Below are 17737 nucleotides of genomic sequence, written 5' to 3' on the forward strand. Positions count from 1 at the left end.
GTGGTTAAAACAAATGACCATTGTGTATTCCACTTGTATCAGGAAGCCAAACTGGTGAGTGAAGTTTGTCTTAAAGAATGAGGACAAGTTTGGGTGGATGGGAAGTCTGAGTTAGGTGTTATCTAACGGGGTCAAGTGTAGGTAAGATGTGGAGAAGCAGTTCTGTTGGGGTGTGAGTGCTAACACCTTGTTGCTATCTAGTTTACAGGACAGTCCAGTTTTCCATCTGTCAGGTGTGTTCAGGGGAAACTCTGTGCTTTAAGGAGCTGGAAGGTCTCCAAAGTGACTTGTCTTCTGGATTTTGGAGTTTATTCAGCTTGGTGTGTAAGAGGGGAACAGCCTAGCCTGGGCTGTGGAGCTCTGCTTTTTTGGGGGACAGACATGAGCCCTTAGGGTTGCAGTGCAAGTGCTTGACTTTGAGTGTTAGGTTTCCATCAGAAGCAGCTCTCCTTGGGCAAACTCACTGAATGATCCAGCACTACTGTAAAGGAGCAGGATGGTGAGGAACAGGCAAAAAAGGTCTGGGGGGAGATCTGCCCTTCTGCTGGCAGTGCAGTGTTGTCTGTTCAGCTGTCCATGGAGCAGCACCTCCAGGAGTGGAGTTTAAAGGTGCTCTCTGTACAGTTAAGCATTCAGGACAGGATTTTCACAACTACCTAAAGCAATTTGGAGTGTCCCAGAATTTGGTATCTGTATGAGGATTTGATATTCAAGAAGTGCTGAGTTGAAAAATGTGGAAATGAAACAGGAAAGGATCTCAACAGATTTTTGGGCTTCAGGACCCCCAGTCACAAGTTGCTTGTGGAAATGTGGACGAGCCCATTACTGCTCTTCATCTGAAGGGAACTGCTGTGTTCTGCCTGGCTCCTTGGTTATCAAAAATCAAAATGGTGCTGCTGGAGCTGAGTTTATTACTTATTATCTCCCTGACCTTTAGTTCTTCAGGAAGACTGGGAATGAAAGCATTAAAGGCTTATTTTTATCCCATCAAGATGGGAGAGGCAAAGGATGCAGATCTGCCAGAAGAGAAGCAGCTCTCCCTGTCCAGCCAGGCCTGTGCCTGCCCTTTGGAAATGGCCACGGAGAATCTCTGACAGAGCTTTGCAACTTGGAGGAGAATTTATATGTGCTTAACTGGCTCGTTAGCTGCAATCTCATGATTGATGATACTTAGGATGAAATGAGAGATTGCACTTGCCCAGCAAAGCATCTCTGTACTTAATCATCCAGAGTTAGACACCAGCATGTAAATGAGCCCACCTCTGCTGGCTGCAGGAGCCTTCTGCTGATTGCATCAGCCAAGGATTTGGCCCCATCTGCTGTCTCTCTGCCTCTTGCTGCTTCCCACTGGCACTCTAGGAGTTGGGAAGAGTTGGGTACAATAGGGAATTGCTGCCTATTGCTGTAGCTTATAGAAAGCTGCTGATGAGAATGGCATCCTGCATTGAACTTAGGAGAACTTCTTGAATTCTTGAGCATCCTCCTTTATTCTTTTGTGAACGTTTTAACATTCTCACCCTGCCTGTTGATTTTGGTAAGCTTCGCCTTCATGGAAGCAAATATGTTGCAGCAGGATGACTTTGGAATGAAACAGAACTCAAAGCTGAGTAAAATCTGACCATGTGGACGCCTCTGCAGGCTTTTATCTCCCACCAGGAAGCTGTGGGCTGAAGTTCTGGGGTGGTCCTTACAGCAGTCTCACTGCAGAGAGCCCTGAATCGCCTCTGACCGAGCCTGTGCCAGACCTGGAAATGGTGTGGTCCTATCAGCACAGCACAAGTCCCTCTGCCTCCCAAGTTTCTGGCTTTGTTAGCTAGCACCAGACACTGCTTATGCTGCTGGACTGGCCGTGCTTGTGCTAGGAAGTCTGTTGTTGGACAGGGGGAAGGGTGTTGACACTTGGTGTTGTGTGGACACGATCAGTTTGCCTCGGGGGTCACCGCGTTGCCTGCTCTGAGCATCCTCCTGCCATGCGGATCAGCTCTCTCTTAACTGGGGCTGTCTGAAGGTTAGATGTCTAGGGAGGGATTCAGACCCAAATGTTGTAAATCAGTGCTGTTTTGGACCTCAGAGGAGAGCCTGTCTGGCCTCCAGCTGCTGCTCCCATGCAGAAGACTTGGCTACCTGGCCCAGACTTCCTTCTCCAAGGGACTCTGTCAGTGATGGAAAGCAGTGTGAGCACAGTCTTGACTGGATAACACACTGTGAGGTGGATCTGCTGTGTTTGCCAGCCAGCAGTGTCCTGTTGGTGCCAGGGTCATGGTCATCCTGGTGGAAATTCCTGTGCTCTTGCTGAACATCCCTGTTGTAGGCAGCTTCTGTCTGGAGGTGAAGGTCAATGCAAGTGGATTCGATTGCAGAGGAGCAGCTTGGAGATCGAGACCTTTGTTGTCTGATTTTTCCCAGGCAAGTCCCTTTTCAAACTGCCATGACAAAAAGCAGTTGAAGGGTGAAGCTGGCCATTTGCAGAGCAATAGGAGAACATTTTTCTGTGGCAATGTCATTATCTTGAACTTTTGCAGAAAAGGAAAAAAAAAAAAACACAAAACCACAACCAAAAAAACAAAAAGAAAGGTTTATCTCTTAACTGTCTATCAAGAGAGCTGTATCTGATGAGAAGTTCCCAGAACATTTTCTCCTCCAAGCCAGCTGAGGCTATGCAGACCCAAGCAATACAGAGAGAAAGATTGAGAGATGAGCTTGCCTCTCCTTCCTGTGAGCTCAGGCCATGCTGGGAGGAGTGAGACAGGGAGGTCAGGAAATTCCTGGCTGCTCTCGATTCACGTCAGATCCTTAGCTGTATCTTGGGGCCATTCATCCCTTGCATGAGTTATCCCTGTCTAGTGTGTAGGAAACAGTTTCCTAGTGATCTCTCTTCATTCAGAGGTGAGACCCATCACCCTGCAGATCTCAGGAGGTTTAATTCCTGCGCCCTCACATTCCCCAGGGACATCGATGGGAAGACGTGGAGCTTCCGTGCTGGCTGCCTTTGCTTGTGTTCATAACATCCATGTGAGCAACCAGACTCTTGAGGGAAGCTGCATAAATCAAGGTTGGACAGATCTAATATCCCCCCAGGGACTGAGCTGGGGAGCAGCCCAGTGGGCAGAAGGAGTGTCCATTGTTTTTCACCTCCTTGGTGACAGTGCTGTCATCTTACAGGAGGAAGGTTTCCAGTTTGGGGAGGTGGGATGGGGTTGTGATCCTGCAGTCAGAATGGCCAGCAAAACAACATGCAGGGTGACTGGGGGCCCTGGAAGAGCTTAGGTGGAGAGGGGTTGATAATTTTTTTTCTTTCACCAGGTATTTTTGAAACTACTTTTTGGGGATTTTTTTTTAACACTCTGGAACAAATGTCTTCATTACTCCTTTAAACGCCACCAGATACATGAGAGACAGAGGAGGCCTGTGAGATCTCCAGTTTGCAAAAAAAAGCTTTAAATGTCAGGTTTTAACAGTGAGCTATGGAAAAGGAAGAGGGCTAGTGATAGTGATGTCTTGGCATGGCTTCCTGGGGACAAAAATATGGCAAGTTTCCACCAAAGCACCACAGTGAGTGTCTTTCATTCTTCCACCTGCGTAAGTTGGCTTTCATGCTAACCAGCATGATTCTCTTCCACTTGTTCAGATGAAAATCACTGATGTCAGTGTGATTGCTTTGCTGGAAACTGATATCAAACCAGTGCTGAGCCCTGTGTCATGTGCTCTGCCCTCTCAGAATCACTGAGGTCAGCAGGGACAAGTGGAGATTGGTCATGTCCAACCTACCTGCCTCCAAGCAGCTTTCTCAGGACTTTGTCCAGTCAGGTGTTGAATATCTCCAAGGCTGGAGATTCCACAACCTCCACTTGTGCCAGTGTTTGCACTCATAGTTAAAAAAAAAAAAAGATTAACCTTAAATGGAATTTCCTGTGCTTCAGTTTGTGTCCCATTTCCTCTTGTCCTTTCACTAGACACCATGACGTGTCTTGTGAACCTTTTGCTGTGCTTGGGGAGCATGGAGCAGGCAACTGTCAGTGAGGAGGTGGGAATTATTGCCTTCAGCCCAAGATGTTCACCAGGGATGCCTCAGGTCTTAGGGGATCAGTTTAGAGAGTCTTAATTTTTGAAAGTGGCAAGTGGTTGCTGTGCTGTCACCTCAGTGTTCCCTGCAGCTGAAATCACAGGGTGCATCAGGCAGCATCTCTCTCTGATTAAAGTTTCCTGATGACAACAGAAGTCCCCTGCAGGTTCTGGATATTGCCCCAGCACCTGAGGATCATTTTGTCTTATGTCAGCACTCTTATGTCAGCAGTCTTGTATCTCAGTCCATATTCCTCTGGCTCCCTTGGTGGAACTGGACTTCTTTTAACATTCATGTGCTTCTGAATTGGTAAGAATAGCTACAAGGTACCAAACTAAACACTCTGTGTCCCTGACAAAGGGAACTCTTCTGAGGGCATAAAATTTGCCAAATGCCAAACCTCAGCATGGGGCAGGCCAGGGACAAAGAGGGCCACAGCCGAGTGCTCTTGTGCAATTTTAGCTGTTCTACATAGGATGCCTTGGGAAGCAAAACACATGTCAGAAGAGCTGTAAATTTGCTTCAATTTATGTTGGGAATTTTTGGCCAGAATACGTGGGGACGCTGGGGATTGGAAATTGCAGAGCAGAAAACTAAGTCCTGATTTTGTCTATCTAAGAATAGCAGCGTAGCTGTGGTCTGCTCGTTCTGTTTCTTCCACCAGTCTGCCTTGGGAAGGCTTTAATCTAAGTCTAATCTATTTTTAGCCTGATATCTTCTCCAGACAATGTGCAGCTGTCCTGCTAGTTTTATGCCAGAAATTAGTAACACTTGTATGATTCACAAGTTGCCTTGTGAAAAAATCCCGTGGCAAATTTCTATTTTTTTTTTTTTTTTTTTTTTTTTTTTTTTTTACACGTAGTACGGTGGTGTGAAGTAGGAGATTCAAACTCCCTGTGTGCTCATGACTTAGACCCACAACTACCCTTGGACTCAGAGTCAGGAGGTCACAGGTCTGGTCATGTCTCTGCTACTTGAGCTGGGGCTTGCCCCACCTGTCCTGCTGTCAGGGTGAGCGTGCAAAGGCCTGGGTGCTTTTGTGGCACGAGGGAGCTGAGGGCCTGCAGTAGTTGTGCAAGACAAGAAGTCAACATTCACCCAAGTGCAAGCTCTCCCATCAGTCATCCCAAGCCAAGCATACATGGGAAAAATCAGAATTCATCAACTGGGGCTTTGATTGGATGTTTAGTCAAAGGGAAGGATTTCCTGCTTTTCACCACACGGGTTAAGAGGTTTACTTTCTGGTTAAGGTCAAATAAACATCTGTAGGTTCTGACTTAATCTGATTCAGAGCAATATTTCTGGAGAAGAAGCTTGAGTGTTTGGTTAAGGATGGGACCTGGAAGTAGGGCTTGGGGTGAGTTCCTACATGTATTTGTAGCAGGGCAGGGGCAGGACAGGACATGTTGGCTTTGGTGAAATACCTCACACAGTTGACATCTTATTTATTCAGTGGTGCTTCTCTGGAACACTTGATGGCTCGTGTACATGTTATTGCTCTTGTCATCTCAGATTCCTGTTAGGTGGGCAGGCTGCCTGTGGGGAAGGAGAGGAAAACCATCAGGGAGTTGCAGTGGCTTCTGCGTGACCAGCTGCTCGTTGTGGCTGTTTGTCCCACCTCAAAAGCATCCTGTCCATGCAGAAAATTTAGGAGCAGTAGCAGAGGGGTAAAAACTTTGCTGAGTAGTTGCCTGTGGGGCAGAAGATCCATTCGTCAGCAGAGGAAATAAAAGTGGTTTATTTCTCCTCGGGTGGTTTAGGCTGGCATGGAAGGAGAGCTGCCTTACTCAGGGTGCAAACCCTGCAGCCAGAGTGTTTTTTGGTTGCTGTGATTCCCTCCTCTGGGCCCTTTAGTTCAAAAAAAAAAGGAAGCAGACAGGTTAAAATGATGCCAGGGAGAGGAAAGTAAATAACTACCTGAAGTGCCAGTTTGAGCAGCTGGATATCAGGGCAGGAGCTGTAACAGAGATCCACTCATCATTCTTTCCTCAAACAAATACACCTTGAGTAGTGTTGGAAGCTATGTGAAGGATGAAGGAGAACCTGCCTGTCCCACTTTGGCAGATCCTTGTTTTCTGTTTTTATGGGAAGGAAATTGTACTTTCTGCACGAAGCAATATTGTGTTGCTCATAATGAAGAGGAGGGAAGAGGGGAAGAAAACCAATTTGAAGCATGATAGAAAGGCAGAGTGAGGTTGTTTCAAACTATTATGCTGTTAATCCATAAGCAGAGTTATTTTCACACATTAGAAAGACCATTGCTATGCAGAGATTACCAAAGCCTCATACCAAGGTCAGATAGAAAGAAAGCCTGGATGACGTGGGTGGGGAATTCTATAATGACCACATCTTGTAATCTGGAGACCTTGTGCTTCTCCCCAGGATGCCTTCTGGAATAGCTCTTTATTAACTCCTTATGTTTATCCTGCTTCAGTTGTGGTATTTATCATGTTTTATGGTGAAACTGGAGTGAAGATACCCCTATTTTGGAGCAAGACCTCTTTCCCCTCTTCATTCACCTCATTTTCACCCCAGTGAACTTTCTTTTGGAGGCCAAGTTGGAGCAGTGTGCTGTGGTGTGTCCCTTCAGCTCAGTTCCTGTGAGAGCAAGAGAGGTTACATTGCCAGACTGTGTGCTCTGTCCCTTCTGGGTGGGCAACAACACACGTTACTCTCAGCAGCTCCATATTATTATTATTGTAAAAATGCAAATATGTCATGTGATAACAAGGAGAAGTGAGTTTGTCACTTGGCACAGCCAACACTTCAGCTGTTGTTGCTGCTGTCCTTCTCCCTGTGGTCTCTCTGAATGGCCTGTCCCATTGACCCATTTATATTCCAACAGACACTTATCTGTGGTTTTGAGCCTTTCAGTTTGTAGGGCCCTGAATATTTTTGAGGGAGGTTTGTGTCTTTTGTCAAGCCTCTTGGAAAAAAGCTTGCTTTGCTTAGTTATTTTTCACAGGCTCACAGGTAGTCTTGGAAGTCTGAGATGGACCAACTTGTGCTGCATTTCCCTGAGGTATTGTACATCTTCTCCTGAAAGGGTTTTCCACTGGCCACAAATTTGCCATGTGCCCCACTTCTTTTGCATACTTCTGTGATTATCTGAGGTCGTTGAAAAAGTCTGTGCCTTATAAGCTATTACACTTCTCAAAGGTCTCCTTGCTCCTGGTGTTTTCTGTCAGTGCTGGGGAGATGGGTTGTGTTCCTTGTGCCACCAAAATCATTCTCTGTCCCTGAAGCTCAACCTGTTCTTTTCACAAATCTCACAGTCCCAATTCCATCCAGTATTCCAGTTTTGATTCCTTGCCTAAGTGCTTACTCTGGAGAACAGGATCACACTGAACAAACCCAGGAGGATCCAGGAAAACCCATTGTAGTTTTAGAATCTGTATTTCTTGACTCATCTGGCAGGAGCCTGTACCGTGAGAATGATCACAGGTTCTGATGTTTCTTACAGATAAGCTGCCTGAACCTTGCCTTTAGCCAGGAAGAGGTAACAGGACCTAAGAAGAAAAGGAAGGTCAGTGAACCAGAGAAGCCACTTCTGGAAGGCAGGAAATGATGTTCATTCTGACACACAATACATTTTGGAAGGTGTGAGTTTGCATTGTCATCTGACTAGTGAAGAGCTTTACTGTCTTTAGTAGTATTTATCTATCTACAGTATTTAACTCTTCCACATACCAGGGATATATTTCTGCATGTTTATTTGTCTAGTGCAAAGCTTGGATTATGATGAGCAAGCAGGCAGCATGACTGGCATGGCAATATCAACCAACAGCACTTGTCTGATGTTCTAAAGTTGAGGATTTGTGATTCCAGCTCTGTGGTCTCTGTGTGCTTCTTTGTCTCCGTCTCTTTCTCTCACCTCCCCCCAGCCCTGGGCTAAATTTCCTCCTCGGTGACTGGACCATCCTTTGCCACTATGTCACCAATATTTAATATAAATTTAAAATAATTTCAAGATAACTCTAGGAGGTGTCACTGCCAGCGAGCGACAAGTCTCATGATTCCCTAAATTGTGTTTAACTTCATCCTACCAACTATTTCTGGAGCATAGATTTTTATTTTTTTTTTTCAAAGAAGGGTTTTTAGCTGTATTGAATACAGAGATAAAATAACCTGTACACAGTTTCTGCTGGTGCTGTTGCAAGTAGTGTTGCTATGACTGTATTATCAGATTGTTCCTGAACCAGCAACCCACCATGTGCCAAGGGGATTAGGTAGTTGGGTGTTATAAATTGTGTTGACAAACACCACATTTAAAACTTGACCTTATTAAAGGTACCTCGTGGTTGCAAATACAGGTAAGGAGAACAGCAAAAGAAAGTAATCCTGTGTCCTTTGGAGCACAGGTGCTTTGTGTCAAGAAGGTTGCCTTGCAGGGGCTCTGTCAAGACCTAATGGCTGTTACTGGAGTAACAAAAATTGTTTTCTTTTTAAAAGGATGTTCAGGGAAGTGCCTTTGCAAATACCTTGTGCACATTACAAAAGAGATGCTGAAACGTGAAACAGTGAAGAAGGGAATGTGGTGCACTCTCCTCCACATGTAATGTTGATTATCTGAAGTGTTCTCATCTTACAGGGATGGGGAAAATCACTAGAGGACAAGAGAGTGGTGCACCCAGAAGTGTAACAGCATCACTGTGACAGGATGAGGGGCAATGGGCACAGGCTGGAACACAGGGAGTTCCATTTAAACATAAGAAAAAAAAGTTGTTACTCTGAGGGTGACAAAACACTGGCACAGGCTGCCCAGGGAGGGTGTGGAGTCCCCTTCTCTGGGGATATTAGAAGCCCCCCTGGATGCAGTCCTGTGTGATGTGCTCTGGGTGATCCTGCTTTAGTGGGAGAGTTGGACTGAATGATCTCTCAAGGTCCCTTCCAACTCTGATGATTCCATGATTCTGTGATCCCTGACATTTCAGATAAGCAGCAGAGGTATTTCAGGACAGGCCTAGCAGAGCAGCCATGGTTTGGGATGTGAGGTGTTTCTTCTGTGGTGTCTCTGCAGAGAGCAGTGAGGACATGTCTAGGGTGATGATCATGTCTGTGGTGTCTGCCTGAAGGACCTTGTCCCTTGGCATGCCAGGTTCCTTGTCACCATTAACATGGTCATGTCTTCTGCTGTGGCAGTGCTTGGGGCTGGACATCTTCCTTACTGCTGAAACACTGATCTTGGCTGGATAAAAGGTGGGCATTGATGCATCTCTCTTGTGATCTTACTCTGATTGACCATCTGGAAGAGTTGAAAGCCAGTCTAGAACTGGCTGATGAAGCAGAGATAATGCTGAGGCTCAACACCCTGAGATCTCCAGTCAACTCCTTCTCCAGGTAGCTGGGTGAGGCACTGCAGCCCTAGTGCTGATACCACAGCTGTCCTTCCTTGGCCCAAGGCAGACAGACCACTGCCTGTCCCTCACCCTGCAGGTTTTGTGCCTTGATGCCTGTTTCACAAAACTTGCAGAACGTGAGCGTTCTCCATTTTCTTCTCACTTTATGCCCCGTGTTTTCTTTTTTGCACCCATGGCCTCCTAAGCCAGTTTGTTCACATGCCAGAGCAAACCAGAAATCTTCCTTCTGCCCAGGTTTTGGAATGATACTTGCTCTCAAGCTTCCACATCCACAGCAGGCCTGCCTTCTTCACAGGGCAGCTACAGCTCAGGACCTGCCTTGGCCTGAAAGCTCTGCCCTGGCACTGCTGGACCATGTGGCTTCCACCTGCCCTCAGCTCACTCACTCCCAAAGCACCCAAAGCTTTCTCCTGTTGTTGTGTTTCATGTGTAGGAGAAAGTCAAGTGTAGCTGTGATTCTCATGGCTCAGGCAAGTTTGTCTTTTTCCTGCATGCAGGATACAAGGCCTAGGGCCATGCCAGCTTGCATGGTGGATGCTGGAAGATGCAAAGTGCCTTGTCCCACCATGAAAGTGCAGTGAGCTACCTTGAGTCACCATGGAGTAAGAGACACAGGCACCACTGAGTAAATCCACAGCTTAGTTGATTGCCCAATGTCTTGGTCTTGTAGCCATGGCCAGAGACTCACTGTCTCAGTTCACACTGGCTTCTAATCAGCTATTTTACAGTAATGGCTTTTAATCATTTTCATTTCAGGCTTGGTTAGAAATGAAGTAACTTGTGCTGAACTGCCACAGTAAGTGTCTGATTTTTCTTTCCCACAAACTTGTGGTTACCATCAGATTCTAAGAAAAGCCTTTGCACTGCAGATTGGAATCACATATGCCACTTACACGTATCTTTTTATTTATTAGCAATTCTTCTTGGCTAGCTAAAGGTAAAAAAAAAAAAACCTTTTTCTTGTGTTTTGGTCGTATTTCTAGGTAATACTCATTAACTGACTTCATGTATGTTACACATCACCAACCTGATTCACTACTGACATAAAACAGGAGCAATTCGTTAGTAACGGTCCCTTGCCAATTAGTGAACTAAATTACGTTTGAACAATTTTCTTCAAAGATCCTCCTCCTCCCCCCATGCATCATCTGGCAAGTCCCCTGCATGCTTACAGTAATTATGTGCATGTAGTGAAAGGAGACTGTTACCTCTTAAACCAAAATAAATGAATATGTGATCTTTGTGCTAGTGTAGCAGTGAGTAATACAAAGAATCACAGACATCCTCCCTTTGATCTCCCAAAGATACCAACAGCAATTAGGATTACAAGCTCTGCTTTAAAACCCTGAATATTGGGAACATTCTGTAAGGGGAAAGTGAATGCTTCACAGGGCTTTTTTTTTGTTTTTGTTTTTTTTTTTTTTTGAAAATCAGTGAAGAAAGGGAACCCTTCCTCATTTATCATGACCACAGGGTTTTTATGAGATGCAAGGTGGATATCCTCAACCTGCTGAGCCAAAAGCAGGTTGGTGGTGCTTCTAAAAATCCTTCCTGGTTTCTGGGTTGGTGTTTAACAAGAAGAGTGGTACCTCTGCTTCAAACTGAAAACCAAACTGAAGTCAAACGGAAAACCCATCGTCTCAACCACATCCTTAAATATTCTGTCCTCAACAAGAAAAGGAGCCCAGTTACTGCACAGTAATCTTATGGACAGGTGTCAACATTCATTTTTCACCTGAAACCAGGGTTCTTCAGGGATTTCCACTGCTGTGTGTGATCCAGGAAATCATCTGATCTGATTGCTGCTGCTTTCGGTTTGGGCAGGAGAGCAGAAATGAAACATGACACAGGAGCAGGAGGAATAGAGATTCTTAGAAGAGGAGAGTTGAAAGTTTTGCCCCTGGTTTCAGTGGAGCGTGGAGGGACCTCTGTCCATGGTGGTAATAATGCCATGTTGTGGCACTGTCCCAATGAGCCATCCCATAACTTCTTACCTCCAGGGGATTTCTGAAGTGATACCAGTGAAACACCTCAGGTATACCTTGCTAGAAATGTGATTAGTATTTTTCAGGAGGATAATTCTAACCATAAATCTTTTCCTGATCAACTGAGATTACCACCTCAGGATTTGGGTTAGAACTCTCATTTTTGTAGGTTCTGCATTCCTGAGTCAGAAGGTGTGAACTAAGTGGCTGTAGCCTGCTGCAGTGGAGCCAGCCATGCCACAGGGCTGTCGTTCCTGGGGGCCAAGAGCCTTGTGCCAAAAGCATCATGTCACCCTGCTGGAATCCCACCCACGTGTGTCACTGGGCAAAGTCTTTTCTTTTTTGTTTTTTGTTAATGGGTGAGTAAAATTTCATCAGGTTTTTGTTGTCATCACGAGGTGAGTAAGAGGGATTCGCATCTGAGCTGGCACATTTTCCAGCAGCAGTTTCCAAGGCTCATTTCAGTCAGGTTGGCACGTACATCTTTCCCTTCAGCAGAGGCTGAGATTCCAAAGCCTCACAGGAGTTTTCCATAGGAAACACCACCCTGGGAATCTGTGTGCCAGACATTCCTGTATGGCATTTCCCTGGAGCATCAATGACCTACTGTTTGAATGCAGAATCAATTTGTCTTCTAAATACCTTGCTGTAGAGTTTGACATTTCTGTGCTAGAAAAATAAGAATCAAGTTACTCTGGCTGTAAAATATTCATGGGTTGAACACAGGGATTACGTGCTCCTAGTTGTAACAGAAATAATACAGCTGTCCCCATTTACTTAGAGGAGTTTGGTGTGGGTGTTTTCTTCTCTGACCAGATGATGGTTTCACTCTCCATTTAACACCTGAGTAAAGAGGAGATCTTTGTTATGGAGAAGATACTGCCCTAAGCATAAATCAGGAAGACTCACAGCCTGTTGATGCTGTTCAAAAGTACCCAAGACCTGCCCTGGAGGGCTCTGAGAAAGCACCTACCAGCAGGAGGAAGGGATGTGGTAGGCAATATCAGGTGCTGGCTTCTTTTACAAGTATGTCATGATATATTCTGTTCATCTTGCTTGTATTTCTTCACAGGACGTGCAAAGAGGGGATGTTTATGCTGATGAAAGTCTGGGCTTGATAACAGGAAACCAAGTCCTTTGTGCAGTAAATTGACCTTGAATCACACACAGACCTTTTTTCAGTAACAGAGGCTAAGACTGTCTAAAACACAGGAAAATGGTGTTTCTAGAAAACAGAGTGGCATTTTGAGTTGGCTAGAATCTAGCCAAGCCTTTGCCAGCCTCAGACCCATGAATGTCAGCCTGAGCAGGTGGTAGAGATGCAGCCACGGGTCAGGGACTCATCAGGAGAGCCAGAGGGACAGTTGCTTTTTGTCCCTGGATGCATTTTCATGGAAGTTCAGCCAACCCAGTCAACTGAAGCAGAGTGTCCCTCTGGGTGAAGCTCAGCACTGGGATGTGGGAGATCTCCTGCCTGCCCCTGTGGAGGCATTCAGTGGTTTGCTGGAGGACTCCCTCCCTTCCCCTCTTCCCCCCCTCTGGAGTGTCCTGGCCTTTGGAGGCAGGAACCACATCTCAGGAACCTTTGAGGAGCTGCCATTACAGGGCTTTGATCTTGTCAGACACTTCAAGATGCTTCCACAGAATTAATAAAACAGCATAGTGGGATGCAGTTTCATTCACAACCAGTGTTCCCAGGGTGAAGGAGCTCTACTGACATCAAAATGAAAAGGTTATTTTTTTCTCTCTCTGCTGTTCCACCTTTGAGCACCTGAGCTCTGCTCACACATACCCGACTGTCCTCTGCTGCAGCTCTCCAGTCCCAACATCCCCCTGCTTACTGAAGGCTTCACCTTGTTCATTGGAAGTAATTATTTGCCATTTATCATTTCTACTGGTCCACAAGATCAGGCATCAGCAGGGCTTTGGTTGTCAGAGCCACATCCTCTAACCAGAGGGATGGGAAGGGATAGCACAGGTAGCTTGTGACTGCTGCATTCCTTGACTATTCTAAAAGCTGAAGTCACTCACTCATTGTTGACTTAGTTTCCAGGTAGAATCTTTGCCTGGTCTGGCTCAGCCTGTGGCCAAGAGGTGGTTAATGGTGCAAGGGGAATGGTGGTGGGAATGGTGAAACTAGGAGGCAACTGGGCTGGTGAAGGGATCCAGCACAAGTCCTGTGAGGAAGGGCTGAGGGAGCTGGGGGTGTTGAGGCTGGAGAAGAGGAGGCTCAGGGGAGACCTCATCACTCTCTACAACTCCCTGAAAGGAGGTTGGAGCCAGGGGGGGGTTGGGCTCTTTTCCCAGGCAACTCTCAGCAAGACAAGAGGGCACAAGAGGTCTCAAGTTGTGCCAGGGGAGGTTTAGGTTGGACATGAGAAAGAATTTCTTTCTGGAGAGGGTGCTCAGCCATTGGAATGGGCTGCCCAGGGAAGGGGTGGATTCTCCATCCCTGGAGATATTTCCAAAGAGCCTGGATGTGGCACTCAGTGCCATGGGCTGGGAACCACGGGGGGAGTGGAGCAAGGGTTGGACTTGATGAGCTCTGAGGTCCCTTCCAACCCAGCCCATTCTGGGATTCTGTGATTCTATGAAACCAAACTGGGGGGCAAGGGGGACAAGGACCTCTGGTTTCAGCACCGACCAACTTCAAGTGGGACAGGACACTGTAGCACAGCACATGGCAAAACTCCCCTCAAAAGATCTTGGTATTATTCCATGGGAAAGAGGTTCTGAATCAGTGCAGACTTCAGACATATGGAAGATCTTGGTAAGCACAACTCAGAGACAACGCGTAGTTGCCTGAACGCACCCAAATATTTCCTTTGGCTTGTGGTTGCTTGGCTGTTACCTGGCTTCCCAGCCCATGCAGTGGAATGACACTAAAGTAAAAAAAAAGAATTAGGCCTGTTGCCTGACAGCATTTGCTTTCTATTTTCAAAGTTCTGCACAGAGAGAGCGTAACCCGAGGCTACGGGCAGGAATTTATTAAAAAAAAAACAACAAAACAAACCCAAATGGTCTCAGTATCTTTATGCATTTTGGGTAAGGCCAGATGGGCTCATCCAAGGGTGCTGCTTGCTTAAAGTTTGGGAAAGCTTTGTGTGCTTAAAAGCTTTGGGTGACTTGAAAATTGTAACAAGTGATAGAACAAGAGGGAATGGCCTGAAGTTGTGCCAGGAGAGGTTTAGGTTGGAGCTTGGGATTGATTTCTCTCTGGAAAGGGTTGTCAGGGCCTGGCCCAGGCTGCCCAGGGCAGGGCTGGAGTCCCCATCATCCCTGGAGGGGTTTCAGAGCCCTGGGGATGTGGGGATGAGGGACAGGGGTGGTGGTGGTGGCCTTGGTAATGCTGAGTTAACAGTTGACCTCCATGATCTGAAATGTCTTTTCCAACCAAAACGATTTGATGATTCTGTTCTATGAAATCAGACCCACAGGGTTTCTGTGAAGGAGTTCCAAGTGCCAGCAAGGATTTGACATGGATGTTGTCAATTTTCTGCTTTAAAAGAGACATCGGGTTGTGAGTAAATTTGTCGATGGGTGTTTCAGAGGGCCATTACCTCCTTATTTTCAGAAAAAATAATGTAGCCAATTGGCTGGCTGGCTTTCCTTTTCCCAGGCTGTTTGAGAGAATGTAAGAGCTGAGCTACTTGGCTACAAGAGATTTTCTTCTCTGAAATTGGCAGCTGCTCATGCCGGAAGAGAATCAGCGTGTTTGGCCACCGATTGCAAAGGAAAAGGGAAAACCATTATTTTTCCATTTCACTTATTTAACTATCCAGTGGGAGCCATCGACTGTGTTTGGGTGACCCTCATCACTGAGGCATTGCTAAGGCTTCCCTCCTCTGCCTTTAAAAGTAGAAAATAGAAATATTCAGTTCTGAAAAATGCATATATTCTCCTTGGCTGGGTTAGGAGTAGCCCAGTGCCAAGTGTCTCGTTGTATCAGGCCTTACACAGCAGTATAGTCAACGTCACAGCTCCATGAGTCAGGATTTTTGTCTGAAAAAGATCACGTCAAGAAACCCAGGACAAAAAATTCCCTATAGCCCAGCAACAAGAGCTTGCTGTGTAAGGAAAGAGGAGTTAGATAGGAGAGGCAGATATTTCTGCCTGGGCATCCTTCCACCTTGGACAAAGGAAGTACTCAGCAATGCTCAATGAGGCTTCTCATGACTCAAGTGCTTTGAGAATTGCTCCTGGAGCACAGTGGGTGAAACTCCAGGGACCTGCACCGGCCGGGCCGGTGGAAACGCGTGGGGTGGCTGTGCTGATGTCAGGGGTGCCTTTGAAATCACTCCACCAGCCTCTGGCCACTTGGGTTTTTTGGAGCTGAGGGAAGCCGTGCTGGGCTGAAGCCTTGTGGCTGGGGTTCAGACCTGCTGTGAGCTCACCAGAGCGTGCCCAGGGCTCCTTGTTACGTCACAAGAGCTTTGCTTGTGTCATAGTCACCCCCGTCTGCATCACCCTGGCAGGAAATGCTGCTCGTGGGCAGACTTGGATTTTTCAGACTCTTGCAATTGGTATTTCCTTTGCTTTCTGACAGTAAATCCATTAATCCATCAGTACTTATTTCATCACAAAAGTTCTTTTCAAAGGAGGCTGAACATCCCAGGGGAAGTGGTGGATTCCCCCACTCTGGAAAGTTTGAAGTCTCAGCTCGATGGGGTGCTGGGACATCTCACATCAATAATAATCTTAGAAGGGTTGGACCAGGTGATCCTTGAGGTCCATTCCAACCTGGCATCCTGTGATCTTTATTCCCACTATAAAGAGGGAGAAGCTTTAATTTAAACAGAAAGTGACTTTCCTGAGGCCACAGAGCTCTGCTGTAAGAGTGATGTGTGTGAGCTCTTCAGGGTGCTGTCATCTGGAGTTTCTGATGCTGCATAGACTTCTGTTCAGAATTTCCTTTGTTAATCTGGAATATTACTGGAGAGCCTCATGAAACAGGGCTTTGGGAAATGAAGCTTTTGCTGAACTCAGCTCTTGGGTGGATGTCATCTCAGTGTCATGTGTGGTGTGCCCCTCGGTTGTGTGTTCTGGTGCCATTTTGTGTTTGAGGGAGGTATCTTAATGAAGGTTTCAGTGAAGCAGAAACCCTTTTGGATGGTGTTTTCCCCCTGACTTGAGGTGTTTGAGGGATCTAACTGAAGGCCAACGGCCCTGAACTCCGTATTTGGTCAATGAAAAGAGATCAGCTCTTCCCCAGGATGATTCAGAGCAGAGATGGACTCTTCTTCTGAATCATTCCAAAGGAAGTCTTTCATCTCTCTTTCTGTTATTGGTAAAGGGACCTTTCCCCACTAACGTCAGTCTTGGTATGAGCAGGTGTGAACATCCATCCATCCATCCATCCATCCATCCATCCATCCATCCATCCATCCATCCATCCCTCCCTAGCAAAGCCTTGCTCCTGTGTCCTCGTGGGGGGCAAGGAGAGGTCAAGCAGGGGTGGTTTAGTTTGCATCCATGCACTGAGGAGGTTTTCCACCTTCCTCTGGAGCATGTGGTGTGAGTTACTGCCAGAGACTGAGACTGGCTTCAGGGGCTTTAGGTCTGATCTGGCCATTCCCATCTTCCTTTGATCTAAAAAAAAAAAAATGGTTTAAGCCATCACTGTTGGTGCCACGAGACTGAGAATTTTGCTGTCTTCAGTATTTCTGCAGCCTTTTGTGAAACAAAGAGTCACTTTCTTTGGATTTGGTGGACCTGGAGATTAGAGTTGATCCCTCTAAATCCTGTGGTGTATGCAGCATTCCCAGGAGGTGTGTATGTGCCAGCCCCACCTGAGTACAGATGGTTTGGACAGGATCATCAGGCTGGGCATGAGGCTGGGCAAGAAGATGGTTTGGCATAGGGCAGTAAAGAAAAGATGGAGTGAAAACATGGGAACCTTGGGTCTTCTTTCCCACTCCTCAGAAAGTCTGTTTTCTGCAGAAAAAATGGACTCCTGGAGAATTTGGGGGGGTGACACTCCACTGAGGTGCTTTGAGAGCTGTGCTGCACTTGAGGGACAGATTTCTGTGCCCTATCTACCAGCATTTCCTAAAGAAGAGGGCAGGTGACAGATCATGTTCCCCCAGGTCCAGCCTTCTGCTTCCAGGATGCTGGGAGGGCTGCTCTGACCTACTTAGGTTGAAGAAAAGAGGGAAAAAACATCCTTCATTCTTGGGGCCCACCTGCTCTTGGCTGTTCCCTCAGCCAAGGAACATACCTCTGCTGAGGAAACACATGAACAGGCAGCTCTTTGGAAGGAACTGAACCCATCTGCGTGGGCTGGGAGGAAGGAGGGGGCCAGCCACAACAGCTGCCCCTCTGCAGGAGGG

The 17737-nt window shown here is 46.5% G+C and overlaps 1 protein-coding gene across 4 annotated transcripts in view; it reads left to right on the forward strand.

The window, feature by feature from the left end:
• Positions 1-12193, forward strand: part of HORMAD2 (HORMA domain containing 2) — a 30197-nt gene extending 18004 nt beyond the window's left edge. For 3 of the 4 annotated variants that reach the window (XM_071763090.1, XM_071763093.1, XM_071763089.1), the window contains 2 exons: positions 7527-7589; positions 9921-12193. In XM_071763090.1, the coding sequence (XP_071619191.1) occupies positions 7527-7589; positions 9921-10004 (147 nt within the window). In that variant the 3' untranslated portion in view covers positions 10005-12193. Of the gene's footprint in view, positions 1-7526; positions 7891-9920 lie in introns of those variants that run through there. The other variant, XM_071763091.1, reaches the window with a different exon arrangement.
• Positions 12194-17737: the final 5544 nt, after the last annotated feature.

The sequence above is a fragment of the Heliangelus exortis genome, chromosome 19 (genome assembly GCF_036169615.1).
Source record: "Heliangelus exortis chromosome 19, bHelExo1.hap1, whole genome shotgun sequence".
Classification (NCBI taxonomy): domain Eukaryota; kingdom Metazoa; phylum Chordata; class Aves; order Apodiformes; family Trochilidae; genus Heliangelus; species Heliangelus exortis.